General features: G+C 38.2%; 1 protein-coding gene across 2 annotated transcripts in view; it reads left to right on the plus strand.

Moving 5' to 3' along the window:
- The window catches only part of trpc5a (transient receptor potential cation channel, subfamily C, member 5a), a 126,683-nt gene that overhangs the window by 84,170 nt on the left and 17,020 nt on the right, over positions 1 to 25,493 (plus strand). For both annotated transcript variants that reach the window (XM_007568152.2, XM_016679720.1), the window contains exons 9-15: positions 5,604 to 5,741; positions 7,117 to 7,315; positions 10,135 to 10,274; positions 13,482 to 13,682; positions 15,374 to 15,495; positions 22,944 to 23,139; positions 24,050 to 24,259. In XM_007568152.2, the coding sequence (XP_007568214.1) occupies positions 5,604 to 5,741; positions 7,117 to 7,315; positions 10,135 to 10,274; positions 13,482 to 13,682; positions 15,374 to 15,495; positions 22,944 to 23,139; positions 24,050 to 24,259 (1,206 nt within the window). The remainder of the gene's footprint in view (positions 1 to 5,603; positions 5,742 to 7,116; positions 7,316 to 10,134; positions 10,275 to 13,481; positions 13,683 to 15,373; positions 15,496 to 22,943; positions 23,140 to 24,049; positions 24,260 to 25,493) is intronic.

The raw sequence follows: 25,493 nt of genomic DNA on the forward strand, positions 1-25,493 counted from the left end.
CCCTTGGTGGCGCGCCCCACAGTTTGGGAACCTCTGGCTTAATTTTTGCTCGTCGCACTCTTTCAAAACTTTGTACCTCATTTACTTTGGTATTTGTTCAAACTATCATTTGCAATAATTTAGATTTTAAGGGTTAAATAAAGATCCATTTGACGGTGAAGTGTAATTTTCTGTCACTTTCATTTATTTTCTTTACTGAAAACATTCTTGTCCAGGTCCTTTTAAGCCATTTCCAGCGAACGGTAAAAGCTGTGTGTGTTATATAAAGCTGCTATTGGATTAGCATGAAAGAGTGTGGTTTTCTGCGCTGCAGGCACTCTGAGATTAAGTTTGAGACTTTATCCTGTGCCGTTTTCACACCACTGCCCTGGCCTGCTGGGAGAGAGAGGCAGCAGAGCAGACGGAGCGCGGTAATCAATTTAAAACGGACCGGAAATTGATCATCGAGTTGAAGGGTGCTTCCCCAGTTTTCAGGAGTAAAATGACATGTAGTAAAAGAAACCATGGATGGAGGGAAGCATAGTTGGGTGAAGAAATGACCTAAAGTACCAGTGAAGGCCGTATAACTGCTAATCTACACTAAACTAGTCAATATATTGGCATTAACATCTGTATTATCTCAGGGTTTTGAGTGTTTTTCCAGTTCAAGTCATATTTTATGGTTTAATAAGAAAACTTTATATATTTATAATGAATATTTTCTCCCAAAATTGAATTTGATCCGTACCATTTGACGCTATTTTCCCATCTTGACCACCATTTCCATTATTCATCTTTTAGGCATGACGATGCTTAGATGGCTAAGCTGAACTTTAAAAACGTAGTAAAAACCTTCAACATGGATAAAGATGCTTTAAAACCAAAGAATTGTTTTTTTTAAAGATTTATTGAAAATGCCTTTGAGGGTGCTGCTGTGACCTTTCAAATTGAATTTTAAAGATGGACGATGATGAGATACAGCAGTGAAGCCTGACCCAAAGTTTGGTTGAACTGGTTTTATTTAAACTAAGAGGCAGACAGACCGATGAAAGTAGATGTTAAACGTGTCGTTATTTACCGAATGTCAGTTCCTGACAGCAGTCATTCATAAAGACTCCTTCAGGTTTATGACATGTCAGTCCAGTGTTCCCGCTCCCTCCAAACTCTGCGGAGTCATTTCTTGGTCGGCTACTTTTTACTTCTTCTAGAGGAAAACCTTGTTGAAGTGTCGCTGCTCTTGCTAGAGTAAAATCTTCTTGTACTTTCCCTCCTCTGGTAACACCTGCACCGCATTGTTGCCACTGCAGTCCAACTTTAGTCTATCGGGTTCGGATTGGAAGCGACCGGATCGCCCACCGCTCACTGATTCACCGATTCCTCCTGGACTTTGTGTTTATGTTGATCATCCTGCGGCTCCCGGCTGATTTCCACTGACCAGCGATGATGAACACGCCACCCACCGTCCTCCATCGCGTTACGCAAGTGGAGCTGATCCGTAGGTTGGGTTTAAGGTGCACTGGTGGTTTCTAACGCGCCTCATGGCACCAGAACACACCACTTCCTGTCCATTTTTTATTTTCGTGATTTCAGAGGCTGTTTTCAATGAAATCCAACTCAAACAGGTTTGGTAAATTATGACACAGATGTTTTCCAGCTGGAACTCTGTGAGATTTATCCTAAAACAGAAAAAAGAAAGGGAGAGAGAGAGATGCAGACTGCTGTAGTTCAGGTCCTTCATTAGCATACCGCTGCCATAGGAACAAGCAACGGAGACGAGCGAGAGAGGAAAGAGAACAGGGAGAGAATAAGGAAAAGAGACAAGAGGAAGGAGGGATGAGGAGGACAAGGGATGGAGGAGGGTGCCAGAAGGGACGAAAAGCAGCGAGAGATGCATTAAATATTAAGAAAAGATGGAGTGAAGGAGAAAGGAGGATGAGGATTTGTGATTAGTGGTGGAGAGGAAAGAAGAGAGGAATTAAGAAAGAAAGAAACACCAAAGATGAAAGGAAAAGAAGGACATCAGACTAAATATAGGTCAAGAAAAGAAAGGAGGAGGTGGAGGAGAAGAAAGGGGAAGGAAGGAGTTTGGAGAAAGACGGAAAGAAAGGGAGGAAAATAGATTAAAAGAGAGGGAGACAGAATAGACAGGGAGAGAAGAAGAAAAGGAATGGGAGGTACAAAAAAGAACAGATATTAAGAAGGAAAGAGAAAATGATGGAAGAAACAGAGAGAAAAAGAAAGGAGACAGAAGGAAAACAAGAGAGAAAGAAAGAAGGATAAAGAGAAAAATGGAGAAAGAAAAAGGCAGAAAAATGAGAGAAGTAATACAGAAAAGGAAGAAAGAAAGGAAGAGAGGAAGAAATGGGGGGAAAAGAGTGAAAAAGAAAGGAAAGAGAGAGGAGGAGGCAAAGGGAAAGAGAAAGGCAGAGAAAATAGAGAAAAAGAAGAGAGGTAAATAAAGGAACAGACAAAAAGAAGTGAAGAACGAAATAAGATTTTGAGGAAAGTGAAGAAGCAAAGTGGGACGTGAAGGAGAAATGGTGAACAGGCAGAAGAAGAGGAGCACTGAGGATGAAGAGGAGGATTAGAGGAAGGGATGAGAGAGGAGGAGGTGAAGCTGCAGCAGGCTCCTTGGTTTGACTTCTAACACATCTCCTGCTTCCTCCCGTTTATCCTCTTCCTCTGCTTCTATCGTGTCATCTGTATAATTAAATACATGCATTATCCAATTTTCTCGCTCACATTCTGGCAGCGCGCGTTACCCGGCGGAGGTTCAACAAACCGCTTCTGTTCAGCGCTAAGGTCACAGCCTCCGTCGCTCCCCAAGCCTGAAAGACCAGGAAAAACTCAAACCGAGAGCAGAAACTCCACAGCAAAGTTCTCACATTTAGAGGCTTTTTTAGAAATAACTCCTCCACAGTCCCTCAAAGACGGCCAATTGTTCTCATTTTTCTGTTTTTACACGTTAGACAGATGGAAGATCAACACTTTTACACTCAACTTCCAGAGGTTTAAAATATTCCAGGAAATTGACACTCAATATCTTCATTCATTTAAGTTTCGCCTGTGTAGTAAATAAAAAAATTTACTCATTTAAATCTGTCATTTCTTTTATAAATATCACTGCAAAAAAACATCTTACCAAGTATTTTTGGTTTAATTTCTTGCACAACCATCTGAGTACATTTGAAATAAGACAAAGCTAACAAGTAACTTTTCAGCAACATATAGAGGCTTGTTTTACGTAAATAATTCCTTAATAATGATGAAAAAGTTATAGTTCCACTGGCGCCGTCGCCTAGCAACCCCAGCCAAGCCCAGCCCGTCGCCTAGCAACCCCAGCCAAGCCCAGGCCGTTGCCTAGCAACCCCAGCCAAGCCCAGCCCGTCACCTAGCAACCCCAGTTCTAGTTCCACTGGGACATTTCACACACTTCCCTTTTTCACATACAAGTAAAATAATCTGCCAAAAGAACTACAACTTTTTAACCAATATTAAGGAATTATTAACTTTAAACAAGCTCCTCTATCTTGCTGAAAAGTTACATTATAAGTTAGTTTTGTCTTATTTCAAGTGTACAAAAAATGTCCACTAAAATTAAGTCTTTTTGCAGTGAGTCACCTTGGTGAATTTTGCAGTGTTTGAAAGAAACTGCAGAAAACACACAAACTCTTATCAAGTATTGTTAGTCTAGTTTCTAGTGCAAATATCCCAGTGTTCTTCAAATAAGACCAAACTGACTTTTAAGCAAGTTTTCAGCAAAAAATAAGAGCTTGTTTGAGTAAATTTTTTTTTAAATTGATGTAAAATGTCTAGTTCCATTTTCAGAATATTTCACTTATATCAAGATATTTTTCTCATGTGATAAGTCAAATAATCTGCCAATGGAACTAGAACTTTTTACCAATACTAGGGAATTATTTACTGAAAACACGTCTTGCTGAAAAGTTACTTTATAAGTTGGTTTTACTTCACTATGAAATACTGCAGAAAACACAAAATCTAACTGTCTTTTGTCTGGTTCCTAATGCAAAGACCCTACTCAACTTAAAATAAGAAAAAACTAACCCAGAAGTAACTTTTCAGCAAGATGTAGGAGCTTTTAAATTAATAACCACTAAATAAACAAAAATTTTCACTTGTAACATGAACAAATGTTTTATAGTGAGATGATCTTCCAGTGGAACTGCTACTTTTTAAATTAATAAAACAATCTCGTATATCTTGAGGTATTTAGTGGTTTTGCAGTGTATTTTATGTCTTTATCATGTGAAGCACTTTGAATTTTGTTCCTGAAGTCAAAAGAGACTTGAGAGTCTTAAAGTAAAACACTTTGCAGGAAGGAAAAAAAAAAAAAAAGTCTTGTAAACATCTCCACGTCCATCTTTCCCTCTTCGCACAAAACAAAATGCTGCGGCGCTCGAAGCTGGTAAAACTGTAGTGATTCAGTCTAACACTAACAGATGAGGACGTTCCAGATAAGACGTGCCAGGATCAACTGTTTATGAAACGGGCCCACTCCGATAAGAAATGTTCAAAAGAAAACAAGGACGTGTGGAAATGTACAGCCATCGCCAAATGTTCCTCCGTCAAAACGTAGCCGAGGATCACGCATGATTGACAGCCGCAGGCGCCGACTCCATCATCTTTTGGCAGGCTGCCTCCTTTAGCTTTTAGCTAAATGTTTGCTTGATAACAGTTGTGTGTCCTTGTGTGAAGGTGGGATGTGCAGCGCTGGTGTTTATTCAGTCCATTTATTTAATAGGATGTTTGTTTGAGGGGAAAACACACTTTTAGCATTATCTTATCCACACACACACAGCTTAAAGTGATAGATAACCTTCTGTAGCTGCAGCCCTTTTAGAGTGAGAAGCTAATTTATAGTGTTTGGACTTTTATCCCACACCAAACTAATCACTCTGACGCAGACATGGGACGGCAAAGACCAAAACAAGCAGGGAAGGAACTACAATGGAAACCTGACAGAAGCACTTGTCTGGTTTTTAGGGACATAAAGGGACATGGTTTAATGTCCAGCAGGGACAAAAGGCTTTGGTTTAATGCCAGAACTATCAAAGGAGGAATTTAATGAGATGTAAATGAAAGCGACCACAACAGCAGGCCGACTACAACTTTGTGACCGCAAAGAAAACAAACAAAAAAAACAAAACAAAGTGCCGTACTCATCTAAGACGTTTTGCAGTAAAGAAATAAAATCTGTAGTGTTGCATCACTGGAGCGTTGTCTGTTTCAGCTGAAATGTATTCAAGTCTATAAAGTTTAGGAAGCCGAGTTGATGAAACCATTTGACGTAAACATAATGGTGTTTTTCCCAACCACTGGGGAAAGAAAGCTTCTCTGAGCCATCGGTTGTTTAAATATGACCAGCTGTTTGTGCAAATCCAGAACTCACTTTTAAAAGATTGTGGGGTGCTCGTTGTTTTAGAGCAACATTTAGCTTCATATCAGAGCAAAACCTACAGAAACTCCTACTAGTTTATTACTTAACAACCCAGAACAAGAATCAAACATGGAGGACAAACCAACATTTAGCTTTATACTTTTTAGTTTATTACTTTAGTAAGTAATAAAGTTTCTAATCCCGTTTCTCCGTCTGGTTTCAGTTTGTAGCGCAGCCGAACTGCCAGCAGCTGCTGGCCACTCTGTGGTACGACGGTTTCCCGGGCTGGAGGAGGCGACACTGGGCCGTCAAACTGGTGACCTGCTTCATCATCGGACTGCTGTTCCCAGTCTTCTCACTGGTAAGAGTCAAACTGGAGCATCACTCATAAAGTTTATCTGGCTAATAAACGCAAGGAGACAGAAGACAGAATAAGCTCCAAATCATCTGAGTCTAATGCCACATTTTCTCAGGTAGTCACTGTTTTTTTCTTTTACGTCACTCGGAAATAAACATGCAGACTCGCATAGGAGCAAACCAATCTGGTTCAGTTGAGTTAATTTGGCTCTGGCTGTAATGTTGATAAGAGTAATTAATGTAGTCAAAGTGTTTAAAGTCGTGTAATCTTCCTGATCTGCACATCAGGGTTTTGACAAATCATGTAAACATCGTCTGGTTCCTCAAGCTGCTTTTTGTTTCAGTTTCCAGCACGACCAGTCTGGAGCGACATGTAAACCAAATTCATTCCTGTTGCTTAATTTATGCTTAATACAAACTACTTAACATGCATAATTTGTCAAACCTTGTAAGCTTGCAATTTCTTAAATGTTAGAGGACACAAAATGGGATTTCAGCACTGACTGAAAAGGCTGATTGAGTTTTTCAACCAATTTCATCCACTAATAACTTTTCTAATTGCTAAAAATGTTTGAAAATATTTTTTTTCTGCTATGAGATGGAAAAAAATAGATGAAGAGATATTTATCTATTATCTAATTAGATGAAATGTTGTAATTTAATTTAATGTCTTTCTATGAAGGTTTTTTGCTGATTTCTGGACATTTTAATGACTCAAGTTGAAAACGGAGTAAATCTGAAAAATAAAAATATAAAATATTTTAGCATTATAAAAGCTGTATGTATATTTTTCTTGTCATCTTAACTGATTGCAGATTTTTATTTCTGAATCTCTAACTTGACCTAGATGTGTAAAGAAAGTTAAAATGAAATTTGGTCATATTCTATCAGTGGGTAAAGGACACAGAAATTTTACTCTTACAAGAGAAGAAATACCTCATATTAAAATTACTCGTCTGAAAGTAAAAGGTTAAAATAAAACTAAAAGTCAAAGTTTCAAAAAACGTTACTCAAGTAAATGTAATTGAGTAAATGTACCTTAGTTCTTTTGGCAGATTATTTCACTTATTATAGGGGGAAATTTTCTTGTTATAAGTGAAATAATCTGCCAGTGGAACTAGAACTTGGTTGCTAGGTGACCGCCTGGGCTTGGCTTGGGTTGCTAGGTAACAGCGCCAGTGGAATTTCATCAGTATTAAGGAATTATTGACATAAAACAAGCTTTTTGCATTGTAACTTTGGGACTCCAACAGCCTTCTGAGCTCCCCTCACCATCCTCTGCAGGGCCGTTCTTTTTTGGGGGGGGGACTCTTTGTTTTTTTTTGTTTGCCATGTTCTTCGCCATCCAACCGGCTTGTGTTTCTTTCCCGCCTCCTCAGATCTACCTGTTGGCCCCAAAGAGCGCTCTGGGGCGCTTCATCAAGAAACCCTTCATCAAGTTCATCTGCCACACCGCGTCCTACCTGACCTTCCTCTTCCTCCTGCTGCTGGCGTCGCAGCACATCGCCCGCACCAACCTGCACATGCAGGGACCCCCACCCACCATCGTGGAGTGGATGATCCTTCCCTGGGTGCTGGGTGAGTTCAGAGTATTAATGTCACACCGGAGTTAATTCAGAACAAATGATTCGTCCCCGTGGTACATTTCATTTCTAATGTGTTTGAGCTACTAAAGGGCAAACTCTTAAATACGAACTCATTATCTTTTATACTTCTCAACTCTCAGACTTCCTTCTAAGCTTTTAAGGTTGTCTTGGTCAACATTTCTTTAGTTTGTTGGTCTTTTTGATGGCTGACATTTTTCACAGCAGCCATGTTTAGTCCGCTTTGACTGAACTCAGTAGAAAGTCGAGTTTGTTTGTTGAAGTGTGAATGTGTAATCAGAATTGTTCAGTTGATCATCTGCTGCATGTCTGGTTATCAATAATTAAACTACAACTTCCTTAATAAAAATTCTGTCTGTCACTTGTCAGGAATTGTGTTTGTGTGACACAAGAAGTGAACTCTGGTCTGTCTGAAAACCCAGATCTTGATTCAGTTTAAGTGAATTCTGATGCAGTTTGAATGCTTATGTGAGTGCCAAGCGGACTGGAACAAGAAACAGACTACAGTGCAAGGCATTCTGGGTGAATACAACCAAAACAAACGTTTGTTTGTAGCACCAGCAGGAGAAGTTGCTCTTATCTTTTGCTAAAGACAAAATAGAAATCCTACAACTGCTAAAATTTGATGGCGCTCTACTTTTGTTTCCATTTTTTTGAAGTAGGAAGTTGCATGTAAGTCTTCTTCAGAGTTTTTCAGGTTGTTTCCTCCATTGATCCTTGGTGCAGTGCCCCCATGGGCCAGGAGGGGAACAGGTTACTGAAAGCATTTGATTCCAGCTGGCAAGGTAGCAAGTGTTGCAATTTTTTTCCCAATCAAACCAAATGTACTGGACTATCAGGTCTGAAATCACCCCAAAAGTCAGTCAGACGTAACAAGGTTCTGAAAACTTTGTCTTTAATACTCGAACCAAAACAACTATCAGCATCATTTTTGTTGTACGTAGAAGAACATAGCCACAAATTCTTATAATCTTAAATTCTTATATTCAGCTGTGATCAAATCCAAATCTTATCAAATACAAATCTCGTCAAAGCAGCTATCAAAAGTTTCCAACGCAGGTCCGAATTGGTCAGTAATTCGGACCCATTTCTGTGAAATCCTACAATAATGTAATCCAACAAAAAGAAACGTATAGTTCTTCCTTAATTTAATCTGACTTTGAAATAACCGACAAAAAACACGACAGCACTTGAATAAATGTTTCAAAGTCTTTGTAATAAAAATAGATCTTACAGATAAATTTGAACGATTCACACCCAAACAAACAGCCAAACTGTCTCCTCTCCATAAAACAGACGAATCAGAAACATCCCAGGTTACTTTCTGTGGCTGATTGCTAATCATTCAGAGATATCTGTGGGCTTAAGTGGTGCGGATGTGTGTGGTCGGAGCGCGTGGGGGAGGTGGTGAGTGGGTGTGAGTGGGCAGGTGTGAAAAATAAATGATTACATCTCCGTCTTCTTTCTCTCAAAGCGCTGACACCAATCATTTCCAAATCCTGATTGTAATCATTCTGAAAAATATAAAACCATCTGCTGCTCTGCGTCACTTCATACGCTTCCTTCTACTTTAGAAACCGACTTAGACTAAACGGGGAATATGTCAAGTTATTGAGAAATTCATAAAGATTGAAAGCTGACGTTCCATCTGTAGTTTTTTTTTTTTTTGATGAATTCACAAAACGCCATAAAATTTGTTTGATATGGAGGCAAACATTATAATTTGTGTGGGGGAAAAATGGCAAAACCACTTTAAAAATATGAAAATGTTGCATTTTAATTTATTGCTTGTACCTGAAGAAAGCATAAAAATCGTCAAATCAACTACTACCATTTTTACACCATTAGGCCTGAGAAGATTTTGTCAAATTTCACATGTTTTTTATAAATCAGAACAGTTTATTCAAAGTTACGGATGCATTCTTGCTTAAGTTCCCATGATTGTTTCCATCATTGCAGCGAACAGTGAATAAAACTAAATTAGTTTGACATTTTTGTATTTATGTTGCAGTAGTTGAAAACATAGGACTTGACCAATTACTCTGGATATTTTCTAACCAAATATTTGCCTTGATTTAAAAAATAAAAAAAAATTAAGTCCACCTGAATAAATGCTGACATTTTAAATTTTTAATATGTATACTTTACCAGTAAGTGATGATAACAAGGAGAAGTGCTAGCTCTATTGGCAGATAAATGAACTTATAACAAGGGAAAAATATCTTGCTGTTAGTGAAATAATCTGCCAATGAAACTACTACTTTTTTCAACAATATTAAGAATTTATTTACTTAAGACAAAACTATGTTTTGCAGAAAAGTTACATATAAGTTAGTTTGTCATATTTCAAGTGTGCTTAGATATTTGCACTAGAACTAAACCAAAAATACTTGGTAAGATTTTGTTTTTGCAGTACAACCTCTTGGTTTGGCATAACTGCAGTTGCTGAAATATTTAGATTTGCACGTCAAGCCAGTCTGAAAATTCGGGTCACTGAAAAGCCACAGAGCCGATGTGTCACAGAACCAAACTCACCAGAGGGATTGATATCAGACTTAAGGGTTCAACCAAGCTAACCAAGGTCACTTCTCTTATCGTAGCCTTAAACTCTTGTTTATTCCAGCGAGGAAACGTCTTCTGAATAATTTAGAGTAAAGCTTGGCTTGATGTAAAGTCAGTCATAGGGAACAAAGATGCTCGCTCCCTGCTTAATGACCTGTGTCTGCTGAAAGAGGAACACATTGATGTATGAACAGCCAGCGATGTCAGGATGTGTCTGCTTGTGTGTTTCAGGTTTTATCTGGGCAGAGATCAAGGAGATGTGGGATGGGGGATTCACAGAGTACATCCATGACTGGTGGAACCTAATGGACTTTGCCATGAACTCCCTCTACCTGGCCACCATTTCTCTGAAGATAGTGGCTTATGTCAAGGTAAAACGTCTGGCACCGTGATAGACGAGAAAATCACGAGGCTATTAATGTTTGAAGATCTGGAAGTGCAATAAAACTGAGCGATTGTGGCAATACTGTGTAATCAGGCAGTGATGGAACAACAGGCAGCTGGCAGATGTAAATGGTTGCAATTGGTTTGTTTGCGCAGTAAAGGGGAGATGAACTATTTCTCCATAGCCAGAACAATAGAGCCGTGTTTATCTGTTGGTAATGCAAATTATAACACAACAATGACATGAGACGTGAGAAAATAACACTGATAGCTTGCAGACTCATTTTCAGTTGTAAAGAACTATTGCATACAAATTAAGTCCCAATTAGGGCACTCATAATTGGTTATAAAAGCTGTGTGCAGGTTTTCAAGTATAAACGATGCTAAATAAATAGGTTTTAAATAGCAGCCAATAAAAACACAGCAATTTGGACATTGTTCATTTGACAAAATAATGATAATATAACAAAATTTCTTGTACAAAGCTGACGAGAAGTAAAAAAAAAATCATGGTTACCTGTTAGCTTTAATCTTTTAATCTCAAAAACTATCAGATTTTGAGATTAACTTATTTTAGGAGGTTAAGAGAATTATAAACTTACTCCTGTATCTTCCTATCACTGAGTGGCTATCAGAATACCTATAAATAGCCAAGCTAGAATCTGTTAGCTTTTAGCTTGACTTAAAGTAGCTTTTCATCTGTATGCGTTAGCTCTTAGCTTGATTTCTAAGATCATTTAATTTTTTATGTTGACTAGTTAGCTGTAAATCTGACTGCTAGTAGCTGTCAACTTGGCAATAAGTAGCTACTAGCTGTAACCAAGCTAATAATAGCTGACTGTTATGGTTTGGTTCTGTTAGCTTAACCATAATTAGCTGTTACAGCTTGATGGTAAGTAGCTGTTAGCTTGACTCCTTTAGCTGTAACCAAGTTAGTAATAGCTGTTAACTTGGTCCTGTTAGCTTGACCATAATTATCTGTTATAGCTTGATGATACGTAGCTGTTAGCTTGACTAGTTTATCTGTAACCAAGTTAGTAATAGCTTGGTTGCAGCTAACGGGACCATTTTGTTGGTTTGGTTCTGTTAGCTTGACCATAGCTAGCTGTTAGCTTGATAAGATATTGAGACCTTTATAATGTCTTCATTTGTTTACCAGAGTATTTGCTTGTGTGCCAAGCCACTCCTAAAGAAAGCAACAACCTTAGCTTTTAAATCTGAGTCTAACCCTTTTACGCCGGAGTTTCAAGCGTCTGACTAAATAAATCTTCCTTATTTTAATTGTAAGTAATTCTTTAAATGTCCTGTGAGATGATATACTTACCCACGTATCGATAACAACTGGAACTTTCAATATCCAGCAAGTTATTTTCGAAATATACCGTCTATTAAACGAGTGCCCCCCGGATTAATTACGCTCTCTGCAGCTGCAGCTGTGAAGTTGCCGTATTAACCCGATACTTGCTGGAAAGGGCAACGCCTCCCCTTTCAGAAACCGTTGGAATTTTTCAGATAGCGCTACGTGTGGCGGAATTACGGTACTGCAAATTTGGATGCGTCGCCGCCGACGCATGTTTAGCCTAATCCATGTTTAGCCTAAAAGGGCTAAACATGGATTAAGTAAGTAGCAATCCTGAATGCAACTGAATACCTCTCCTTTATGTAGCTGTTTGTTAGACTCTGAGTTAGCATCAGGAGATTTCTCCAAATTTTCACTCAGACTGGAGTTTACTGCAGGTAAGGTGCTGACTATTCATAAATATTCCTGACAAGCCCCACTTGAAAGAGCTGAACAGCTTCTTTAATTAAGAGAAAATGATGTAATAAAACACACACACACACACACATTCACACAAACACCAGACGGCTGGGCCATCTGCAACAGCTGTGAGTCACTGATGGTGGCGGGTGGCCCACCTACACAGGTCTGCATTATAATTACATGCATACAGATACATTTAAAACACACATACCTCCTTTGACATGCACACAAAGGAGCAGCAGCTGGAAACTTTTTTTCCGTTTGTATTTTTAATTCTTCTTTAAAATATTCAGCAGCACTAAAAATCACCTGGAGATGCTGAGAGATTTTGCTCCGTCATCCGACTTGATGCGTCCGAGAAAAGGTGCAATTAATTAATGCTTCGGATCTGCGTTCGTACTTTCTGTTTCCGGTTGTGCACCCATGTGTGTTTTAAAAGGACGGGGAGCATTAATGGAGGAAGAGGCAACTAGACTCCAGAGCTGTGGAGGGTTCATAGCTGAATTTAGAATTAGGAGGGAAGCAAAGCTTGAGAAAACGCGGCGAGGCGAGGAGGAAAATGGCAGGAACGAAAAAGGAAGGGAAAAAAGACAGCTTTTAATGTTTTACAGACAAATCTTCACCAATTTAAGCTTGTTTTATAGAGAAAAGTAAGGATCTTCTGGTCAATACTACAGCTGAACATATAAAAAGTATCACTGTATAAATGTATGGTTGATGTTACTTTATACATGAGTATCCAAGAGTCTGAAAAGCCTGACAAACAGATGACTCATCCATATTTTGAAACTGTTAGGACTGGTCGCGTTGTTCGACCCGTCAGTAGGTTTATGTAAGTCGGTTAGTGTGAGTTTGAATTGAATATTAAAAGTGTATCCTTTTAGTATTCCTCCGTCAAACAGCTTTACAGTTTGACGGAGCACAACTTTGTTTTTAGTGTGTAATTTAGTCATAGTGTTGGTTATGAGATGTGATGGGACTCATTTGGCATTTCAGAAATGCTAATTTATACGTTTTCCTATTTCGTTGTGTCAAAATGTTTTGTAATTTTGACAAATTCAGGCGATCAGAGTACCCGGGTTTTATTTTAGCAACATTGTCGACATGAAGTTTGTCAGAATTTGTTCATTTATTCTTTGAACTTGTTTTTAGTCTTGAAGTTATTTCTCCAGACATTTACTGGTGTTTTAAGTTCTGTTAATCTGATTGGCTGCTCTTGGCAGTTGGTGGTTACTATAGCAACCAGTAACTGACAGCTCCCCCCCCCTTCTTTTCTGTTGCCGTCGGTAACTGTGGTGCAGAAGCTGCTGGACTGATTTTGTTAGACTGAATACAGCGAACCTGAATGTCGTGAAGTCAAACTGACTGCGTTTATTCCTTTTCTTCTCCTCCCACTCCCCTCTTCTCTCTCTTCCTCCTCCTCTCCTTCCAGTACAACTCCTCTCGTCCAAGGGAGGAGTGGGAGATGTGGCACCCGACGCTGATCGCCGAGGCTCTGTTCGCCATCGCCAACATCTTCAGCTCGCTCAGACTCATCTCCCTCTTCACAGCCAACTCCCACCTCGGCCCTCTGCAGATCTCTCTGGGGAGGATGCTGCTGGACATCCTCAAGTTTCTCTTCATTTACTGTCTGGTGAGGCATCATCAGGACTGCGCACATGGAACAGAAAGCTCATTAGGTGTTGCTTTTTTTAATGACTTCCTGCTAATCGCTGCTAACTTTCCGATTTCCATTCATATATCTCGGTTGTCGCTCTCACACCAGTTTAGCGGACCTAATAGGCTTCCAGTGTTTCCTGTTAACATTCAAACAACAGAAGAAAATGACGTTGCCTGGAAAATCAATCAGTTGAGTTTATTTGTACGGCACCTTTCAGCAACGAGGCAGTTCAAAATCATAAAAACCAGAGGTGGGTAAAGTACCTAAAAATTGTACTCAAGTAAAAGATATTTGGTAAAATTTCTACTCAAGTAACTGATCAAATTATCAAACATTTAATATTTAAAAATGACATAACCAAAACATAACGTTAAGTGGAAATTTTGGTATTTTAAGGATCATAATGACAACGATTCATATAAGTAGCAAAAAATAAAATCAGGCAAAATAAACTTTTTCCAAACCAGTTTCTTTCAATAAAAAAACTTGAACAAAATCAGCAGATGTGTGTCTGGTGAATTTTTGGTGAAAACATGTTTGTTTTTCATTCAGGGTAGAAAATCCAGAAGTTTTACTGAAGAGTAGAAATACTTTTCTGGAAGGTTGACACATTGTGCTAAGCGGTTGTTGTGCTAAGCGGTTCAGTGATTTATAAACCAACAGCAGTATTTTAAAGTGTATTCTCTGAGCTACAGGGAGCCAGTGAAGGACTGTAGAACTGGGTGATGTGCTCCATCTTCCTGGTTTTAGTCAGAACTCCAGCAGCAGCGTCTGGATCTGACAGATTTTTTAGGGAGACCTGTGAAGACACTGTTGCAGTAATCAACCAGAGATAAAAGCATTGATGAGTTTCTCTAGATCGTGCTGAGACATCAGTTCTCTAATTCTGGAAATGTTCTTCAGGTGATAGAAGGCCGACTTTGTAACTGGGACTTTATGGCTCTGAAGGTTCAGATCAGAGTTCATCACTACACACCCAGATTTTATCTCTTTTGATTCGTGCATCCTGAATCCTTGAATTTAAAGCTCACAGATGCTGCAGGTCTGCTTCACGCCGGTTAGGATTTATTAATTCTTTCTCAAGGGAGCTCCTGACCTAAAACTCAGTTCACATGTGGGCTGCTTCGCCTCCCTGTGGGCTCCAAAACAATCATAGTGAGCCTGAGGCTCCAAGTCTACGTCACTGCAGCTTGCTTTTGTTCTGTTTGAGATCAAAGCTGTGCTTAAAAAGAGCCTGCAGGGATGCACACTGCAAAAACACAAAATCTTACCAAGTATTTTTAGTCCAGCTTGAAATAAGACAAAATTAACTTAAATATGACTTTTCAGCCAGATATAAACTTGTTTTAAGTAAATAATTCCTTAATATGGATGGAAAAGCACCAGTTCTGTTGGCAGATTGTTTCACTTATTACGTGGGGGAAATATCTTGTCATAAGTGAAATAATCTGCCAGTAGAAGTAGATCTGGGTTGCTAGGTGATGGGCTGGGCTTGGCTGGGGTTGCTAGGTTACGGCCCCAGTGGAACTAGTACTTTTTATTCAATATTAAGGAATTGTTGACTTAAAACAAGCTTCTATATCTTGCTGAAAAGTTACTTGTAAGTTGATTTTAGCTGAAGAAAACAGATGGAAATGTGCATTTTTGTGTGTCTTCGTGCGTAGGTTCTGTTAGCGTTTGCTAACGGACTCAACCAGCTGTACTTCTACTACGAGACCAAGGCTTCAGAAGAACCGAACAACTGCAAGGGGATCCGCTGTGAAAGGCAGAACAACGCCTTCTCCACGTGAGTACAGGCTACCTGTTCACAATTATTAAATGACATTTCAGTCAATAAAGTAAGTTTGAATTAAATAGAAATATTTAATATCATAATAAGATAGTAAATTACGGCAGAAGTGCATTTCCAAATCTTTTTATTGTTTTTTTCTTACAATATAAAGCTTTTGAAACCAGTACTTAAAGTATTTAATGTTAGGACAGTACTTGACCTTTAAATGGATCAACAGTCTCAGCAGATAGAAAATAACAGAACTATAAAGCTTTTCATTCAGCAAAGTAACTCCAGCTTTATTTCTAAGTATTATTCAAGAAGAAGAAAATATGGTAAATTAAGATTATTCCTAGAGGTACAGATTTTCATAAAAGTTACTCAAGGTAACTGGTTTCTGCCCACGTCTGATGGTTTTAACTGGGAATCAGAAACATGTTTAGTGAAATGTTTCCATCCTTTGGCCTTAATATCTCCTGGTGATAATCAGGCGCCCTCTAGTGGACAACTGCAGATAAAAAAATTTAGTTTGACTCATTGAAAGTCTCATTTTACCAGATAAAGATGTGGACATTATTCTAGTATTTTAGTGTTGAACCTGTGTGAGAAATAACTCTTCAAAGCGTGTGAAGGTTTTGCGAAGTGAGACGTCGGTGTGGCAGCGCTGCAACCCGGACAGGAAGCAGCGACGCAGAGTGCTGCTGCTGAGGGAGGCAACAGCAGAGTCAGTGGGATGAATTTAGATGAGCAAAGTGGTTTGTTTTGGATAATAGTGTCATTGATCTGTTATCGACTCCATTACAGTAAAAGATGCGGTACAATAGCTGTGAGGTGAGCAGGAGCTAAAACAACAGATCACACCCTCAACCTTACATTGTACAGTTTCTGCTCCATTAGCGACGCAAAGAAAAGATCATTTCTTAAAAAAATGTAGTCATCACCAAATCGTTATTTTATTTCTGCACGAGATGAATGTTGCATTTGTTCTGCTGAACCCAAAGTCTTAACTCTTTCAGTGAGACATATCAGGTTGAACTTTGCTCCGCTCTGAATTATGTAAAGTAAGATACTTACTTTATTTATGCCTCTGTTTTAATCCTCAAAGGAAAATTTGCCCCTCAAACTTGAACAATAAATTGGATTTCTGGTTAATGATGCTACATTCCCACATTCAAATGTATTTAATGGGAGAAAAGTGTGAGATTCTCAAAGAGCAGCGCCATTTGTGACGCACAGTTTCCCAACCATTTCTGGTTGGATGGAAATAAGTTTCTCATGAAAGATACCAAAGTTTTGCACAAAAGTCAAGTTAATTTGTGTCATATTTAATCAAAAAGGCAGCTTTTTTGATTAAATATTAATCAAAAAGCAAGCATGTCAACAAGCATGATGACATGCTTGTTTCACGTCATCAAAAAGACATGAAACAAGCAATAAACATTACATTTTGTCAAATACTTTCATAAAAACGGCAAGCAAAGCATCAAATTATATGACAAAATGAAACTGTTTTCAAAAGTGTTTTTGATGTTGATTTGATATTTGAGGTAATCACAGAAATGTTTTTCAGGTGAAATACCAACTACACTGTCTGTTGTCAAACTTTATAACCTCCTGCTTTTTTCTGTGGGTTTATGTGCGCCAGACATCAGATTGATATCGTGTTTTTCATTAAGCATTTAAAAATAACTCTATGTTCAGATCCACATTCTGACTGATACTTTGAAAGACGTTAACAGAGTGTCTGCACATCCTTAAAAAGTCGTATATTCATGTATCGAACATTAAGGCCTTAAAAAGTCTTAAATTCATCTTAAAAAGCCTTTAACGTCTTAATCACAGGTCTTAAATTTAGTCTTTATAGGACTATTTAATATTGTATACTATATTTATTTTTACTTGTGGTATTTTTCTATCGCATTCAGACAGAAAAGTACTTTCTGTGACTCGCTAACTAGCTGCTAATATGCTCTTGCTAGCTAGCTAGCTTTTTGGGTCTAGTGCAAATCCATCGCCAGTTGGCTGGACGAATTTTTATTCAGAGTGGTCTTAAAAGGTCTTAAATTTGAGTTGCTGAAAGCCCTGATTAAGCACCGATAGAACTAGAAATGATCTTGTTGCTCGTCTCGTGGTTTAACTCTGGTGAATCAGCTCTGATTGGCTGCTGCAGGACCAGAAGCTGTGGGACAGAAATCAGCGTCACGCTGAAGCCAAATGAGCATGCAGCGCGCCGAGGAGACAGCTGAGATGACGCATTATGCAAACGGAGTGATTGCAGTCCCGCAGGCAGCGCGGTCTGCATCATTATTCATGAGTTTACAATGCAAGGATTATTTCCTCTTCTCTGTCTGCGTGTGTGTGTGTGCGTGTGTCTTTCACTCTCTAATTCACACACTTATCATGATTTTGGAGGTTTTTTTCACAGGATCACTTCCTGTTTCTGCTCAGGTGTCTCATCTCCCTCCTCCTCCTCTCACTCATCTGTACTTCACACACTTATCACTACTAATGTGTTAGATTGCTTCACACAGGCAGCATTCATACTTGTGTGTGTCTCTCTCTTCTTTCCCTTCACACAAGCCTGTAAAATCTCTCATTTTCTTTCACACTCTGCGGTCCCTCGTCTATTTACTTTTACACAAAGCTCTCTTTCTCTGGGGTTTGCAGACTCTGCTTGGTCAAACCAAATGAAACATCTCAGTTGTAAACATTGAAATAATTAGTTCAACAATTAGTTTTACTGATTATCGAAATGCATTTTAACCTCAGAATTATTGAGGTGTTATTCTGCACAAAGTTGTTTTATTAGAAAAGCGACAGAAAAGTTTTAATTTAAATTTGATTATATTTTGGTTAGAATCAACTGCTCTAAATCTGAAGTTAAATAAAAATCTATTCAGATATATTTGGATCTGGTGATGTTTATTTATCTGCTTCTTGTTTTACATAATGTTTGTCCTTTTTTATCTGATTTTTATATGAATTGTCAGGCATCTCATGTACTTTTTCCTGGTCCATCATCCATAACTGCATTATTTTTTTATGGATGGAGTCAAAAACCTTTTACTTTGTTTTTGCCCCAGACTTTGCAGAACCTGCCTATCACATGTTGAAATTGTGATAGGCAATAGGAAATTTTGCTTCTAAAACTGATTTGATTGGACGCTGGAGAAGACTATTGTTGTGTTCAAGCTGCGCTAAAAAGAGTTAGCCTGCTAGCGAATGTATTCAAGGCTAAATTAGCATCTCAATGCTAAATATGTAGCAGCTAGCACAGACGTCCCAAACACTACGTCCAACTACATTGTCTGCTGTCAAACCTTATTACCTATTTCTTATTTTGTAGGTTTGTGTGTGGGAGAAAATGTTCATTAAGCATTTAAAAATAACTCCATGTTGAGATCCACGTCCTGACTGATGCCTTTAACAAGGTGTTTGTTTTTGATTTTTAAAAATAGGTTAATCTTTAATATGTTAATCATACATCTTAAACTTTGTTTTGGCAGAACTATTTAACCTTGTATTTTTTTATGTATTTATTTTATTCTGTTTTTTTTGTCAGGTGAAAGTTTGAGTCGGACTCAATCATCTTCATTGCGTTCTGTAATTCAAGATGGTTGAGGCTACTGCTAACTACCTGCTAATATAGCTACCTACGAAGATTTATTTTATTTTTTTTGCCAATTTGCTGGACAAAATTTGTACATTTCTGTAGTGATGCAGGTTTTACATCCCATTCATAATTGACTTAAAAGATCTTAAATTTGGTCTTAAACAATTCTAAAACAGCTAAATAAATGATCAGAGGTTCCTAAATACTAATCTGATGGTTGAATAACCTAAATAACATTTAAAACTATAAATATCTTTGTTGTTGAGCTCATATGTCTATTTAGTCAGTATTTAGCAACACAAAGCTCCAGTTTTTAGTCCTCAGTCTGCTGGAAAACACACAGAAATGTTCTTGTTCCTACAAAAGACGAGCGCCGTACAGTGGAGTGAATTAACTCCACGAGGTCGGTTTACCGAGTGTAAACACACGGGCGCGCTTTGTTTTCTGACACAGAAAAAGTGAATGCAGCAACACACACTGCGTCTCTTCTCGGCTCACCTCCCACATAAACTGCAGAAGTATAACAGTGAAATGACTGAGTGGCTGCGAGGATCAGCTGGAGCAGTTTATGACTCGGCTTAGTGGAGTGAGAGATGAGAGGAGAGGAAGAGGAGCCAGCTGGATGAGAGAGGAGGAAGAGAGGAGGAGGAGGAATATGGGGCTTTTTGGGAAAGTCGCTTGTAGAGTTGAAGGATGATTGTTTAAAGCTCTAAAAGCTTGTCTTTTTGGAAACACTTTATCCAGCTGGATCATAAACATGATGTAACAACAAACATGAAGGAGTCTTCAGAAATCTTTGTTGTCATTCGATAAATAATGACTCTTTTAGTGCAAAGTTCATACTTTTAATAGATTTTTAATGGAAGTTTTAATAGAACTTTGCGTTAAAAGTATCATTATTTACCAAATATGGCAAAGTTGATACTTTTAATGCAACTTTTAATGCAACTGTACATTAAAAGTGCCATTATTTACAGAATGACACTGTATGACAATGGTTGAAAACATTCAAGTGTTGCCATATTTTTTCATTCGACCTTTTTCTGTCCTACCATCACCAACATGAATGAGTGGAGATCGTTAAAATCTTTTGGGACTTTAAGTATCAAGTTTTTGCTCAGATGAAACTAAGGCTGCGTTTAAAACCCAAATCTGATTTGTTTTATTATTATTATTATTATTATTATTATTTGTCCATATCCAACTTTTCACAGAAGAGTAAATGGTTCCATTCTAATCTTTTCTCGCCCCAAAAATCTGATTTGTCTGTATGTGGTACTAAATCAGATTATTTTCAAAGTGCCTGCAGTCAGTTGGTCAGATCGCATTTAACCCGACTTTTATATAATCATGAAATTCTGTTCCACTGATGTGCATCACAGCATCACAGTCCCACCACAAAAGGCCGTTGTTTTTAGCTGTGCTTTCTTTTTCTTAACTTCCTTTGTCTTGCTATGATTTTGTGACAAATAGTGCTGAGCTCGTCATACGAACTAGTTCTCAGTCCAACACTCCAAACGGCGGCTGTGGATGATTTAATGGAGAAGTGTTGTTGTGAAGATGTGCTGGAAAGAGCAGGAGCTTCTTAAAGAGACAGAGGCCCAATTTTAGAGTCGTTTTTGATATATATATATATATATAGTCTTTTTATATAACTAAAAGTAACAGTTACTTGATTGTGCTATAAAGTGATACTATGTGCCAAGAAGATACATAAACTGCCTCTTTTTTTAAAAAAAAGTGATAAAAAAAGAGTCATTTGATTTTGCCAGATGTATAAATATATCTTGATATTTACCAGGTTGATCTGGTGTAAAGGAAACAATGAATATGTTAAAAATCACCTGATCCTCGCAGTCGGCTATGGTGAAAGTTTGCTTCTCTTCCAAAAACCCTTGGAGCCTCGTTGAGAGTGTTTGGCATTTGAAATATGACGATAAACCCGTTTACTTCCTCTAGAAAGCAAACATTAGTCCAAATATATTTCCAAATTAACACAGAAATTGTTGATATGATAAAAATCAAACCTAGATCGTATGGAAAACCTGTAGGATGAGCTGAAACGAAGAAAACAAAACACCTGAATCATAATCGGACTCAAACTGATGCCTGAATTTGACTGACAGTCAGTTTGACTGCCTGAACCAGGCGGTGGCTATCTGCTGTGAAATGTCTATGAACGGCACCACGAGGCGAAAAGTGGGGAATAATTGAAATAATGAAACATAAAATGATGGAGTTTCTCTTTCTCTTCTCGTCCTCCCATCTTTCCCGTGTCATAACCCACACAATATCACGCTCGGCTGCTTCGTTCGCCGTTGATTTAATTCCCATCTTTTCTCCCTCCGTTTCTCTCCTCGCTTACTCAACACACCCAGCCTCTCACCTCTCTGACTTACAGATTTCACCTCCACACACTGTCGCTCCATCACTCAGATGATGCTCTGAGGGAGAAAAACAGCCTGCGCACCGACTGATCAAATGTTCCTGCAGCGCAACAATCCTGCCGTTCACCACAACCAGAATAAACGCTGCATCCCTGAATATTTTATGCAGCATAAATATAGAAACCCCCCCCCGTCTGTGTCGTTCTCTTGATGTAGCGTCGAGCGCCGCCAATTGTTGCTTCATCAAAAATTCAGCAGCCGCAGTTGTAACAGTGACGGCGGCACAAAGAGACACGCGAAGGCAAGCAGGGGACAGAGAGAAGCGAGGAAAGATGAAGGATGGAGAAAGAGATCAGGGAGGGAAAAACGACAACAACTCAGAAAGCAGGAGGAAGACATGGAAAATATGGAAATATGGAGCTGCCTCAGAGTCGAGATCAGCAAATTTTCTACTTTTGTATCTCAGTAAAGCGACTTATCGAGCTTCTTGGTTTAACAGGCCGGGAGGTTTTAGGCGAGGATGTTCAGATTGTTTTGGTGTCCAAACTTTTTATCAAAATTATCGAATCAAGAAAATAACAAAGCCAAATTTTCTTTTTATTATTTGGATTATTTGTTTTTTTTTTATAGGAAAAGGACGTCATTCAATGTAGATCCAAACCTTAAAATGAATTTTCCCTGTTTGTTCACTGCAAAAGCACAAAATATTTCAGTTCACTTGAATTAAGACAAAACTAACTTAAAAGTAACTTATCAAGATGTAGGAGCTTGTTTTAAGTAAATAATTCCTTAATATTGATGAAAAGGAACCATTGGCAGATTGTTTCACTTATAACTTGGGGAAATTTATCCGCACTTTAATATTAAGGAATTATTTACTTAAAACAAGCTTCTGTATCTTGATAAGTTACTTTTAAGTTAGTTTTTTCTAAATAAAATATATCCACTAGAAACTAGACCAAGACGTCCAGTTTTCAAATTCTTTTGGGTCGCTTTCTTTCAAAACGGTTCCCATAAATAGCCAGGTCTAATAAATTAAATTAAAAGCTGATTAATAAAATAATCTGCACAATATTTGTAGTTCATACAATGTGCTGTCTCCAGAAATAAGGTAGAGTACAGAAATGCACAGGATTATTCTGTATTTTTCCTTTTGTTGCCTTCAGAAATGGAATAAAATATGGAAAAGCATTGTTTACAAGCTTTATTTCTCATAATTTCTAAAGATGACTGTTTAAGTTTTTAAATTTCTCAAAAATCCTTTTCAGATAAAGATGGTGTCACAGCTTTGAATGTCATGTTTTGACCATTTATTATTGTTTTACTTTAATAAAAACCCTGTGAGAGCTCAGAGTTGTGGACATTTGACTAACCAAGGTGTTATTTATGGTTCATCCTCTTAGTTTCTCTGCAGATCTTTATGTTAATGCCACATTAATTGTCGTCTTTCTGTTCCCTTTCAGGTTGTTTGAGACTCTCCAGTCGCTCTTCTGGTCCATATTTGGGCTGCTCAACCTTTACGTCACCAACGTGAAAGCTCGGCACGAGTTCACCGAGTTCGTTGGGGCGACGATGTTCGGGACGTACAACGTCATCTCTCTGGTGGTTCTGCTGAACATGCTCATCGCCATGATGAACAACTCCTACCAACTCATCGCTGTGAGTTACAACCTGAAGCGATTGCAGCTCCTCTAGTCAGGAACATGACTAAACAGAGGTCACAGTGTCCACAAATGTTTAATAATTACTTCTAAATGGTTTATTGTGTTTTTCAGCTGGAGGCCAAACACTGCAAAAATGCAACATCTTATCAAATATTCTTGTCTAGTTTTTAGTGTAAACATCTTGGAGTAAGACAAAACTAACTAACAAGTTAATTTTCAGCAAGATATACAAGTCAATAATTCCTTAATATACATTAATAAGTGCTAGTTTCATGGTTTTAAGTAAAATAATATGCTGAAAAGTAATGTGTAAGTTATTTTTGTCTTATTTGTAATGTTCTAAGATATTTGCACCAGAACTAGACAGATAGATATACATGATAAGATTTTATGGGTTTTTTTTCGTGTACTCACACTTGCAATAAAATATTAGATTGGTTCTGGGATCTTACCTGGGCTCCTTTACCGCTGTTGACGTTTTTGATTTTGAGGCAACTCAGTTGTGGTTGTTTTCATTAAATAAGAAACTCACACAACAAATCACTAAAAAACATATACTCCACCATCATTTTCCTACTACTTCCTGTTGCCTTCTTCTTCGTCGTTTCCAGCAGTAGTAACATCTGGTTGTTGATTATGTGACGATGTGGGGGGAAAAAAAAGTGTTTCCATTGTAGTTTTGCCAAATAAACCAATTTGATACGGGAAAGACGACCGCCTCACTTTTATCAACATTTAGTTTTTTTTTTTTTGTTTTTTTTAATTACCGTGTTTCCATTAAGCAAATTTATTTTCAAAATGTCAAATTGCACAAGTGGTCAACGGAAACGCAGCTCCTGTCACTGTTTGAACCTGAAGACGCATAAAGATCTTCCAGATTGAAGAGTTTTCTCCTGGTTTTGCAGGACCACGCCGACATTGAGTGGAAGTTTGCCCGCACCAAGCTGTGGATGAGCTACTTCGACGAGGGCGGCACGCTGCCCCCTCCCTTCAACATCATCCCCAGCCCAAAGTCCTTCTGGTACCTCCTGATGTGGCTCCACAACAAGCTGTGCAGGAGAGGCCAGCCGCCCGGAGAGGCCTCGCACAAATGCGAAAACCTGCGAGAGTTCACGGTGAGAATCACAAAATTACAGCGTTTCAAATCGCTTCATATCAATAATTATTGATTCGTTTTTTTTGTTTCAAATATCTGAAATCCTGCCAAATTAGTGAATTGACATTTAATGTTTTATCCGGTTTTCACTCCATTTTGTCGTTATTTTATTTCTACGCAGTTATAAGGCAAAACCTTAAACTGCTGCTTTGCCAGTTACTTCGCAGGCTGTTGCTAGGTAACCAAAGAATGAGTGAGTTGCTAGGTAACCAAAGAATGAGTGAGTCAGTTGATTCCACCAAGCTAGCTTAGTGAGATGGAGAGGCTAAAACCTTTTCTCTGCCTCTGTGCGGTTCTGGATCGGAGTTCAGTGAAATTACTTCATTTTCTATCAGACATATTATTGATACTTCTGATATTGATCACATGTTTATCACATATATATTTTGCTATTGATGTATTGTCCAACACAAGATTATAAATACTTGTTTTGCTTCTTTGAGTTACTGTCATTTGCTCGTTTTATCTCTTTTTACTATTATTTTATGAATTTACGTTATAAATAGTCATGTCAAGTTACATCATTCAGTCTTTCCAGTTTTTTGCAACTCACATTTTTGTGCTAATTCGTAATTGTGAGTTTATTGCCAATTTTCCACAAAAACGGTCAGACATTGGGTTTCAGTTATCGCAGACTCCCACCTGCTGGTGGCAGTATTTCCTACTTTTACGACACTGCTGCCTCAGCCTTACTTGATACCAAGTTATCAGCATGGTGAGAAGCAAAACGTCGCATTTGACGTCATACATAAGCGCAAATATTGCAAAATCTCTTGCAAAATCTCTTGCAAATATTTCTAAATTTGTGACTTTGATTATAAAAATAATCGCAAAACCCTGGAGAGATTGATCAGATCATTATTTAATTTTACGAAGTATGTATCAAATGCAGAGACGGCTATGACGGTTGTTAATGATTTTTATCAATCTTGATGGCCCAAAATGAAAATCAGTTTGACACTCAGCATTTAAACACCAAATTGTTGTTTTTCTATCCCCGTAGTAAAATAAAAAAAAAAAACTAAAGAAACAACTTTTCCAGCAGAGCGGTGTCTGGTTTTTCCACAGCAGCCTTCATTTACAACCATAATATATGAATTATGAGCTGCCGCCGAGGCCGTTATGAAACAGTGTGCGTAATCCAAGGAGGTCACATTTCCAAACAATCAACCCAGAATCATAAATCATGTTAT

This window comes from Poecilia formosa, unplaced genomic scaffold (genome assembly GCF_000485575.1).
Source record: "Poecilia formosa unplaced genomic scaffold, Poecilia_formosa-5.1.2 Scaffold218, whole genome shotgun sequence".
Taxonomy (NCBI): Eukaryota; Metazoa; Chordata; class Actinopteri; order Cyprinodontiformes; family Poeciliidae; genus Poecilia; species Poecilia formosa.